This window comes from Lepisosteus platostomus, chromosome 4 (assembly GCF_059453375.1).
Source record: "Lepisosteus platostomus isolate fLepPlt1 chromosome 4, fLepPlt1.hap1, whole genome shotgun sequence".
In the NCBI taxonomy this organism is placed as follows: Eukaryota; Metazoa; Chordata; class Actinopteri; order Semionotiformes; family Lepisosteidae; genus Lepisosteus; species Lepisosteus platostomus.
This window is the reverse complement of record NC_142614.1, coordinates 23,099,053-23,110,851: the sequence shown is the minus strand read 5'-3', so window position 1 is coordinate 23,110,851 and position 11,799 is coordinate 23,099,053. Positions and strand designations below refer to the sequence as shown.

The 11,799-nt window shown below is 37.3% G+C and overlaps 1 protein-coding gene across 3 annotated transcripts; it reads left to right on the top strand.

The window, feature by feature from the left end:
- The first annotated feature begins 3,921 nt into the window (after positions 1–3,921).
- On the top strand, positions 3,922–11,053 carry LOC148672971 (beta-1,3-galactosyltransferase 5-like). Of its 3 annotated transcripts, none has more exons than XM_088629062.1 (3): positions 3,922–4,069; positions 8,501–8,633; positions 9,668–11,053. In XM_088629062.1, the coding sequence occupies exon 3, from the start codon at positions 9,902–9,904 to the stop codon at positions 10,928–10,930; it is 1,029 nt and encodes a 342-aa protein (XP_088485188.1). In that variant the 5' UTR covers positions 3,922–4,069; positions 8,501–8,633; positions 9,668–9,901; the 3' UTR covers positions 10,931–11,053. The 3 variants fall into 3 exon arrangements, with proteins under 3 accessions (XP_088485188.1, XP_088485187.1, XP_088485189.1); XM_088629061.1 differs by having other exon boundaries at positions 8,501–8,705; XM_088629063.1 differs by lacking the exon at positions 8,501–8,633.
- Positions 11,054–11,799: the final 746 nt, after the last annotated feature.

Sequence of the window (11,799 nt, the reverse complement as noted above, 5' to 3'; positions counted from 1 at the left end):
ATTTGTTAATTGGTGAAAGTAATTTTTTCCAGTGAGCACAGTGCCAGGGCAGTCTTTTGGCAGTGTAGTTTATCCCACAGGATCTGATATGCTCTCAATAAGCAAAACGATAACTGTACATTAGTTACCTCCAGGAGAAAATACGTAGTGTGCACTATACCTCGCAACCAAAGAATTTCACTGCCCATAGCAGAACTGTCAAGAAAGCTCTGGGGAGCATTCCATTCTTTGTAGTGACTCTAATTTTTCACACTTCATGAACATGGAGCTATATAATGAACAGCTCAGAGATGCAGAGAGATGGTTACCGTACAGATCCTGTCATCAGGCATTTATAAAAGGAGATTTTATCTGTTTTCTGCAGCTCTTTCAAATTGATTTACTTGGCCATACGCTATTTCCAATATTTTAAGTGGTTGATTGAGCTTCAGGCTTCTTTCCTTATGACTGGAAAGTAAGCACATTTAAAACCATAACTCTAATCTGAACAAAATGATATACCATCTGATAGAAGAAGCCATGCTTACTGTACAACAGATAAGCTATTAGAAACTAATCTATTAGTTTGATGCCTTCCAAACAATTGTATTATTTATCTTGTCCTTGAAATATACGCTCCCTATTTTTAATGAATTGTAATGCATATTTTATTTTGATTTGTATAGACCCTTTCAGTTTGTACACAGTGATAACAGCACTTAAGAGCTGACAGATAGCTCTTTAGGTTTTGTTGCATATTTTATCTTTTGATGCAGCCCTTATAGTACTGCCATAATTACTTATAAGACTTAACTGTGATTTTTTTTGCACAAAATTGATCTTGTGTTCTTTGTATATGACGAGAATGTTCTTTGGACATGAATATAATGTAAATTTTTTTTTTTTGCTTTTGAGCTGGGATCATTAATAATTTGTCTTCAAATGGAATGATGGTACATGAAATGAGGAGACTTATTACTTTCTGTACTTATTAGAAAAGGCACCCTCTAGTTAGCAGCAGATACTGAAAATAACCACAACGACTGAGCACCATGAGCAAGTTCTTGTGTGTACAGTACCATAAGGGAAATCATGATTTAAAAATCAGTGAATGCCTTTGAAAATCCGAAGCTATGGCTGCAAACAAAATTAGGCAATTAAGCATAGTGGAAGACTCATTAATCTGATTATAGTCATTAAATGGCTGTAGAGCTGCCAGCACCTCATACAGGTGGCTCTTAGAAACATCCAAGGGTGGTGTTTTCTGATAAATCCAAGCTCTGTGTTTTAACTGTCAATAGTAAAGCATACATTTTCAAACGTGTACGTGGCATTACAGCTAAATTAAAAAACTGGGTTGTTGTTGACTTGAATTTTGCCATAAAGTGTTGTCTTGATAATATTCTGAGTAATGTGCCATCCATTGTTAATAGCATGCTTGTCCCCACACAACAAGGATTGCTCATAACATTCTGATTCAATCCGAGATCAACATCCTGCACTGCATTGACTGCATGGCCATTACATCCTCTGTCTTCACTGAATTGTAACCACAGCCCAATAACATTGCTGATCTAGCAGTTAATTTACATGGTATTCAGTATACAGTGTATTGAACTTCTGCAAGCATTAAATTAATAACTCAGGACTGCGAAAACAGATGCTGAATAAAGCCAGTACACAATTTTGGAAAATAGCTTTGGCGCAGTTTTTCAGAGAGAATGCAGTTCGTGGGAAAGAACAGACAGCAAATCGCAATTGTACAGACTGCTTATATTAAAAGCAAAAACATCACATCATGTTGCATCATAAAATATTAATGTAAATGCACAAATGCATTCCATGGCGATAAGAAAATGTTCGTATTAAGAGGCTTAGAATCTACATCCACAGTACAATCTGTTAAATTGGTTGCTTAATAATTTAGGGTAGGGCGTATTTATTATTTAAACTAACACATTACTTGATTTATTTAAGAAAAAGTAATAAGGGACTAGAAAGAGGTGTCTTTAATTTTTGCAGTGTTCTCAACATAAGTTTTATTTAAATCCTAAAATAGCAAGTTCATTTGACAAAGTTTGAATCTTAATAAATTAAATAAACACACTGTATTCATTATGCTTAGGAGTCTTCCACTTATTATGACAACACCAATACACAGTAGAGAGGTGTATAAACCTAAAAATATTTAACAAAAGCGCAAATCCGCACCTTCTTAGAACCATAAAAATATTAAATTAAGTATGTATATATAAAAACTAGGTAGCAGAATTAAAAAAAAAATTGAAAAGATGTTTGGCTTGCTATTTGAATCTAGAATATTGCTATGATTATGATAATTGGAACAGGGAAAAACAGTTTGCACAAACCTAATTATGCTGTAAGAATGCAGAAACATATGACCTTGAAGAAGATGTTCCTACAACTTTTAAATTAGATTTATTTTGTGCTTTGATTACAGTATTGTTCTTTTTAGCTTACAAGGCTGTAAGTGTGTGCTCCTTACAACTATTTTATGCTGTGTACCATACAATTACCAATGCTGGCTGTTAGACTCATCCTCTCCAGAGCCAGAGCTGAAGAACTAATTGGGTTTCTGAATCACATAGCAAGACTTGTCAGAATAACAACTAAATCCCTTCTTGCAACTATCCCGAACCTGTGAATTCAGTTCCAATTTAAAATGCGGAATTATTTGGCCAGCATGACAGTACAAAAAAATATACAAGAGTTGAACGCTTCAATGGGATTAACAACTTTAAAAACAGAATTTTACAATAGAATAGGACAAGACAGAACCTTCATGGAAAACTAAGCACCATAATTTCCATTTTGGAAGCTGTAGTGCATTTTTATTCCTTCTTTAGTGCAAAACGTTTTTTTAAATTTAATCACTCTCCTGTTGCATAGGCATTACCAAACTCTTTAAAATGTTCAGGTTTTCTGAATGATCTATCAACTATCATTCATTTTCTAATGTAACCATGTGGTCACTGCACAGACTTTTCTTTGGCAATCTACTATATGTTTTGGGAAACATTTATTCCTCCAAAGTCAATTCATCCTATTAGAAGGCATGAAAAAATGGAGACATTTGCAAATATATTTAATCAGATAAACACAAACATCCAATCTTTAACAAGTTTTGACTAATGTATTCACAGCAAAAATGCTATTTAAAAATATTATGACACCATCCAACATATTAAAGTATATACTGTATAACAGAACGGCATTAAACTGCAAATAACTTTCTGTTCAGCAGGACTACTAAAATTTACAATAAATTTTCGAATGTTTTCCTAAGAGAAAAACCAAAACTTTTAAAAGTATTAACTTTTAAAAGGTATTTTAAAAGGCAACTGAAGACATTCAGAGGAGAATATAGTATGTATATACAAAACTTGCTAATGAAAATAAATCTATTTTAATTTAAATTCATAGGCATAGGCTACACTTACATATTTTTTTTTACTATATTTTGTCATAAAACTACATTTTTGTACATGAAGACTAGTCACTTATGCATGGCAACAACACTTCAAATAAGTAAACATTTTTGCACAAAAATAATTAATTTTCGCGTTTTTTTTATATATGCTTCCAATTCAGTCTGAGTGCAAAGGAAATAGTGTTACAGTATACGTGAAGGAAAATGAAAAGACAGAACGCAAAACTGTTGAAATCGAATTGATTATATGATACAATTGTAGCATAAGTTTAGTTTGTTTCGCAATTTTTATTGTTTTGGTAAGGTCACAATTGTTCATGTTGTGTGAGGTTACAAAATAACATAAAACCATAAATATTGTAAGAAAACAAACTTAAGACCTTGGAGTTCGTCCCTATTTTCATGCGGTTCAGCGCCATTGGTTAAATATTTCCCGGAGTTTTAATAGATGAGTTGGGAACCATTGGTCGAGATAAGTGTCAATAGTTTGAAGGGAGGGTCAAAGAGTGAAAGCAAACGTAAAGTCTCCATTCTTTTTAGTTTTAGAGATAGTCTTTAAGTGGAAACTTTCTGCGTTCTATAGAGCATTATTTGTGCACTTGAGTTGTTTTTTCCAAGAAGACAGAGTAACTTGAGCTTGTAAGTCTAAGTATTCTGTGTAATTTGTGTTCTGTAGGCATTTTATGTGCACTTTACAAACTATTTACCCTCCGAAACCTCGTGTTATTACTTTTCGGTCATGTTATTTATTCGTACATTTTTTTTATTCTATTTTCTTGATTCTACGTCGTTAAAACAATTTGTTGAGACTAACTGTGGTATTTGTTTTGGTATATTTAATATGGATTAGAAATAGTTAAGATATTAGGCTAACCATATTGTCCATTTTCAGTGTGAGATGGGAGAGCGGTGTCATGAGAAAAGTTTCAGTTAGCCTGTTTAGAATGCATGGGCATGTATGAACCTGATACTGAATGCTTTTTTTTGTTGTGGACAAATAAAAAATAAATGAATTGAAAGAGAGAAATGCTGTACTTATTAAGTTGCAAACCGCTGTGAATAGCATGTAAACTAGATGACAGAAAGGTACAGTATATTTTGCTTTTTGAATTAAAACATAAAAGTGCATTCTTAAAATGTGTGCATTGTAGCCCAAAATATTAAGCGGCGGCCAGTGTAGATAGATATTGTATATATTTTAAAACGTGCTAAACTATTTTCAGTGAGATAGATTATATTATGACTAAGGTACCATACAGTTTATGTCTGAAAAAAATACGATTGAGTCTGGTACGGTGTTACTGTATACTGATATACTTTGGTATACTGTACATCACGTGCTTCGTTGGGTATAGAAAAACCAGCTCTCTGTTACGTTCGAGTAACTCCACTGCATTGAACTTAAAAGCGGTTCTCTTTAACCGAGCAAGTGGCGCTGTGGCCTCTGGTCTCTTCGCAGTATAAATAGTACCTTTTAAACGCCTTGTGCTTTGATTCCGTTTAAATTCATCCAGCCTACAATATTGCTTATCAGTCTACCACAGTTCATTGGCAGATCCTGATAAATGAACTATTTACTCTCTAATCTTGTTTGTTGTATGTATTATGCGTATTCAGAATGTGAACCTTCCACACCTTAGTCTACTTAATGTACAATGTAGAATCATGTTATTACCAGTATGAAATTAATAGTTCTTTCGAGGTGTACTTTGCATCCAAACTAAAAGTAAGATGTAAAATGTCTGTACACATACAGTATGTTATGTGTATTGATTAAATAGTATTATTTGAGCATGACAATGTCTAACCACTGGCTGTGCAATCAGTATTTGGGGGTGCTAATACAGTATGTACCTGATTCAGTAGTAAAAATTGGTGTTGAGATTTCTTTCATTGTGCTTTTTCTTTCAGAGCTGTTTCAGACTATTTAGAGTTGGAGGGCAAACCACTGGGTCATTAATCATATAGGTAGACACAGATAAAGTTTGTTGTCCTCGGTGCTGCAGAGTGATTCCGCTCCTACAGTGAACTGTGTATGAGGTTGCCCCTGTGGGTAGATGTTATCATTCATATTGTACAATGACCTGGATAGAGTCAGGAGGGGCTAGGTACACGCTGTGATAATGTAGTTCAAAGCAGACACAGAAGGGGAAATGTGCAGTTATCCAGGTGAATGTAGTGTGTTAAGGGAATTCCAATTGTATTAACCAGTAAAGGTAATAAATTATGTAGGTGGTTAAGGCTGCTGGAGAGACTTTTACTATACATACAAAAACCATTCTACTTCCAATCTTACCATTATATATATATACTGTATATAACAATGGTTTAGGAAGAATTACATTTTAAAACATAATTTATATTAATAAAAACCATACTTCATTGTAAGGCTGTCTATATCTATGTAAATCCTGCACAGTCTATTATTTTTTTGCTTGTTATGTAACAATAAATTATATATAAAAATATATATCATAAGCCATGGTTTTAAAACACAGAGATACAGGTACAGTGCCTTACAAGAGTATTCACCCCCCTTACAATGATGTCCCATTGATGTACTGTATACAGGTATTTTAAAGTGAAACTGAGCTTCTCTTGAAAGCGTTAATGCTAATTTCTAGCTCTGGAGAAATTGGCTGGAGGTCAGATGGAGAAAGATTACTGTAAGGAAAAGAGGGGCTACTATTATACTCTATTTTTATAGCTTTCTGGGAAGTGAAATGATGGAGCAGTACCAGAGGTAAAGGAGAACATGCTGTCATCCCTCCCGAACCTTCATTAAAAGTTCTATATCTCCTCCTGAGCCAAAGAGGTTGTTTTTACTTTCTTCAAGACATGTCTGCTCAGGAGGTGTTTTGTAGCACAGTAAGGTAAAGTTGTCTCAAAAGTTTGTTCGTGTTTGCAATAGCATTGCAAATCTCACAGTGCCCATAGTACGGTGGTGTTTCTGTCTTGTCATCTAACATGCCCAACATTCATTTATGTTTCACAGTCCTTTATGTAAGTTAAAGTAACAGTTACAGTTTGTGTAGTCTATTATAATGAGTACTCCCAGTTTAGCAGCAGCTGCATGGGGAATGACAGGTGGAGATGATTTTACAGGTTGACTGACAGTATATTTACCCTTTTCCTTACAACGGGGCATGCTAGTCACAGAGCAGGTAAGGCAGACATGTCCTGTGGGGGAAAGAGAAAGAGTGGGGATCTCTTCGTGGTTTAATAGAGGGGAAAAGGTGGGGAGGGGTCATAGGGACAGGCCAACACCGTGGGGGAGTGGATTACTAGACAGCCCCCTTCCCAGGTCTCTCATCCTTGAGGGAGACTTTAAAATCCCATTGTTGGACTGAGTGTTCAAGTTTGTGTTCCGAGTATGCAGTAGCAGCAGGGATCTGGAATGGGGAGGATCACAGCCTGCAGTGGGCTGCTGTTGCTGGGACCATCAGGCTCTGGTGAGGGTCTTCTTCCATAGAAGCAACTGTCTGTCAGAATGCACAATGACATGGAGGCCCTGGCCTCTCACCCATCATTTAACCCAGGAGCTTCAGATCCGCTGTCTCACAGCCCTCACCTGCCTGGCCTGCCTTACCATGCTCTCAAGGGAAAGAGATGCTGTCATGTGCTTGCAGGATCCTAGGTGCACAACCTAGGGTTGAGAAGGCTCAAGCCCTTTTTTGGTCCCCCAGCTGTCCTCGGTGGAGGGCGCAAGCTCTGGCCCCACAGCTCAAGGTCGGTGGGGGACCTCACCCCAGCACAGATCAATCGGGGTGGTGTTGTACGGCATCTTCTGTCAGTCCAGGAGCTGGGGCTGTCGAGCTCTGGGGAGACTTCTTCCGCAGAAGAAGACATAGACACAGGATTACTGTCCTCTCCTGGTCTCCTTTTCTCGCTCAACAACCTTTCACAGGCCCATCCACCCAGGCAGCGTCCTCGGACATCTTCTGGAAACAGCGGGGATCCCTCTGTGGATGTATAGAGAGAAAAGGCAGGAAGGGTTGAACCTGAGGTGAAAGAGGAGAGGTTGTGGGGACAGTCCAATGCCAGGGGGCAGAGAATTGCTACAATATATTCAGATGAAACTTGGCTTTGTCATGTGGGGTTAGGAGAGACCAAGAAGAGAGCTGTGGAACTAATCAGCTTTTGTATTTAGTTGTCATTACTTCCATTTCTACTCCATCAAAAGACTTCAGTCTTTCCCTGTTTTTTCATGGTGCTTATTCCAGAAAACTCATATTATATTCTCTTTATCCTGAGTTGCTGTTTGGATGTTTCTTAAAGGTTTTTTTTTTACCCATAGGGGTAACCTTCCTTGGGATTCCACTTAAATGGATACTTTGAGTTGCATTAATATATTTTGGTGGTTTTAAATTATTGAAGGCATAGAATCTGCTGAGTGTTAAAAGTGTTTTAACATTGCTGTGTTCATTTCTTTTGCAATGATCTACATTTTGTTTTCCTTACCCGGGTCTGAAATCTTTTTTTCCCAATGGCAGCATCTTTTTAAGCATTCCTTCATTTCTGGTTCTCACATTTATTTCTTAATTAAATAAGGTATTAAGAAAAAGGCATGGAACACACATGCAGGAACATAATGTGTTACTTTCTATCTTATTTAATCAAAATGGAACTAAAGCATCTTCACAGCAAATGTCATTCCTAACCTGGATTCCTATGAACCTAAAGGTATACCCATGAATGTCACCTTCTCCTTGCCCCAGTGGAGTAATAATGTCGTGCTTTCCTTTTGACACTTCTGATATTTCTAACATTATTCTATGAGATATTGGTTTAACCTTTGTTGTCAAATTGTACATGCAAAGGCAGCGCAGGCTTTTCACCTCATTTCCATGCCATTAAAATAGGTTAAATAAGGTTTAGTAATTTGTCTTTTGATACATGCCTATGAGAATTCAATGGAAACTGCCTGTTTTTGCATGAGGAAAAAGATTAATATTTCATACTTCTTGAAACGCTTGACCCATGTGTCTAAGGAATACTATATATTCAATCGCTGTAGGTAAGAAGATGAGAGTGTTTTCTCATTATTTCTTCTCTCTTTTTTTATTGTAGGCTTTGGACCTGTAAAGATATTAGCTTTAACCATTAGTCTCTTGTACCATGGAGAAGGAAAATCAGCTGGGGCATGAGAGCAGCTAGTGAAGAGCAATGGATTGAAGATTGTGAAGAATATTATACTTTTTATGTAGGTTAATGTAGTTGTTCAGTCACGCTCTTTGTGTGAAATTTATTTCAAGAACACTTGGAAAATAATGAGGTTTGAGTTTTTTTTCTCTTACTTTAAAAAATTCCCATTTTCCTAGGCTTAATTCAGCAAAGATAAATGCCAGATTCCCTTTTCAGTCCACAAATTGAAGCAGGAGCATTGGTGTTTCAAGTTCAAGTTCAAGTTTATTGTCATTACACTCATATACATGGTATATGGTATAACGAAATGCTATTTAGCTAGCTCTCGGACATAAGTAGTACAAAGAGAAAAAAAAACACAACAACTACAACAACAATACAATTGTGTAGCAAAAGAAAGACAGAGACAACAGGCAATGTGCAAAAAACAACAACAGACGATGTGCAAAAAAAACAACAACAACAGGCAATGTGCAAAAAACAACAACAGATGAATAACAAGTCCAAATAAGAAAATGGGCTCAGAAACCTTTATTAAAATTTCAGACATACGAAGCTTTGGACTAACATGCTTGTTGGAGGGTCAAACATTCTGGCCAATAGATGAGGAAGTTAGGACCCTGATGCAGAGTGAGGAGCTTACCAAAGAGTAGCTGCAATGGTGGAGATGGTGTGGGAGAGGGATGTACAAAGATAAATACAAAGAAGAGTGTAGACAGTGTGTTTATCAATTTGGGAAATGCTGTCATGGCAGATTGTGAATTAGAGTAACAGGTGAAGGAGAACTTGTTTATTGTCATCCCTCCTGAACATTTGATGAAAACTAAATCATAGAAACTTGATTTAAGCACTTGTTTTTTCCTTTACTTTCTTGAAATCATGCATGCTCTGTAAGGGTTTTTTTGGCACAGTAAGGAAGAGCAATCCACAAGGTTTTTGCGTTTGCTAGAACATGATAAAAACTGAAAATGGTGGCTGGTTCTTGTGGGATCTCGACTAAGACCACTGACTTGAAGTGTCTGAGATAATTGAATAGGCTTTTCCTGTAATTTCTAACCTATAATTAAGCAATGTGCTGTTTTTGTATTGCAGATTTGATTCTCAGCACCAAGGAAAAGACATATCTTTCTCAACAGCAATGCAGCACTCAACTTGACTTTGAAAGTGACGTTATCTCACAGGTCTACCATGGAGTTACACAGTACCATACCGGAGTGAAAGTATAGCCATTGGAAAATAAACAGAGATATACAGTAACACCCAAGGTAGACTACAGTCTTAGTGAGTTATTTTAAAGTCAGAAAATGTCTTGGATTTCCTTTTGCAATGAAACCAGCACCTCTTTCACGTTACGTAGCTGGCCTTATCTGTGCAAGTTCCTTGATTTCTACACTGCTGATTTTAAAATTATTTACCTCTACGAGCCACACTCAGGTTTACGCCGGCAGCACACTCAAGCAAAAAAGTGATGGTTTTCTTAAGGACTCGAAGCTCAAAGTTTTAATGCATAGAATGGGAATAGATTTTAAATCATTGCTGAGGACTAGCCTGGAACCTCCATTTTGCCTGAGAGGTCAGACTTTGATGATACTTGTAACATCTGCCCCATGGCATTTAGAGCAAAGGAATGCAATCCGCAGTACCTGGGGAAAGAAGGATGGAGGCAATGCATACTCTTGGCAAGTTTTATTTCTGATTGGTCACCGCTCAGAATTGGGTATTCCTCAGGAGTTTGTACAAGAGCAGCGTGCCTATGGTGATATTCTGATGGGGAATTATGCTGACTGTTACAGAAATTTGACTCTTAAAGTGATGCATGGTTTTAAGTGGGCTGTAGACAACTGTGAGCCCCAGTTCATTTTAAAAACCGATGATGACTGCTTTGTGAACACTGACAGGCTGCCTCGCTTTTTAGCTGAGCACAATAATTTCAAAAACAATCTCTACGCAGGGTCTTTGTTTGCACAAGGAAAACGAGATGTGATCCGAGATCCTCTCAGCAAATGGTATGTCTCCAAAGAGGACTACAGGGAAGATGAGTATCCTCCGTATGCCAGTGGAATTGGTTATGTACTTTCAGAAGATGTTGTCCAGCGAATCTTAAAAATAGCGGAATTTATCCCTCCTGTTCCTATGGAAGATGCATATGTTGGTATTTTGGCAAAGGAAGCTGGGATTTCTGTGAAATCAAGTGGACGTTTCACAAAGCACAATGTCAGCTGGCGAGTGTGTAATTACAGGTACCTTATGGTCATCCATCACCTGGATACTATAGAACTTCAACTGGCTCAGCACAATATGATTAAAGCCAGAACTGCCTGCTCTGAAACACAAGAAATTACACGGTGGAAGTAAGGCATAGGTTTCATATTATTAATTTGAGCTCTCATTGTGCAATGGATGTATCAAAAGGTTACTAAGATAGTTTTTAGTAGATACATGTGTTGTGTTCTCTATAAAGTCATGTTTACAAGTGTGCAGGTATGATAAATGTGAATCAATTTCATTTCTACCAGAACCTTCTAAAATCTCACCATATTTGATCTTAAAGAGCAAGGTTGTCTAATATTGGTTTTGATTGGGTGGTGTGTCTGCAGGTCTGAACTACACTAGAAGCATCTTATTAGTTTAGGCAGGTAATTCCATTTGAGCTACACACAATGGATGAACAGGCCAGAGCTTATTAGCTTATTCTAGGCATGAAGTGAATCACAGAGCACATGACTACTCCCCAGGATGAGTCACTGGTTCATCACAGGGTTTACCCCTAGCAAGACCAGTTCCCATTCATTCAGCTGTGTGGTCTGGAGCAGATGGGGTAAAGTACCTCACTTAACGGCAGTGTCTTTAGTGGGGACGTTAGCCCACAGTTCACCAGCTATAAGACCATAGATTTACCCAATATGCTGCATTACCCCCTTATTAACTTACTGTAACTGGGAAAATAAAGTAGCTTCTCCTAACATTTCTGGTGGTGCTGCTTTAAAAATCCATAGGAATTGTGCAGACACACTAACCCCCCAAACCAAGAGTTTTTCACTTACTGGCTCAAGGCAAACCTGTGAAGGAGAATGAGAAGTTATAGGCAGATGCCTGTAGCCTACCCACCTTTGAGCCACTTATCAAAGATACCACAGCCCCGTATCATAGGTTCAGCACTAATTGGAAGAGACACATTACTGATTAAACCATGCCTGCAAGAACCTGTGATTGTAGAGCTCAAC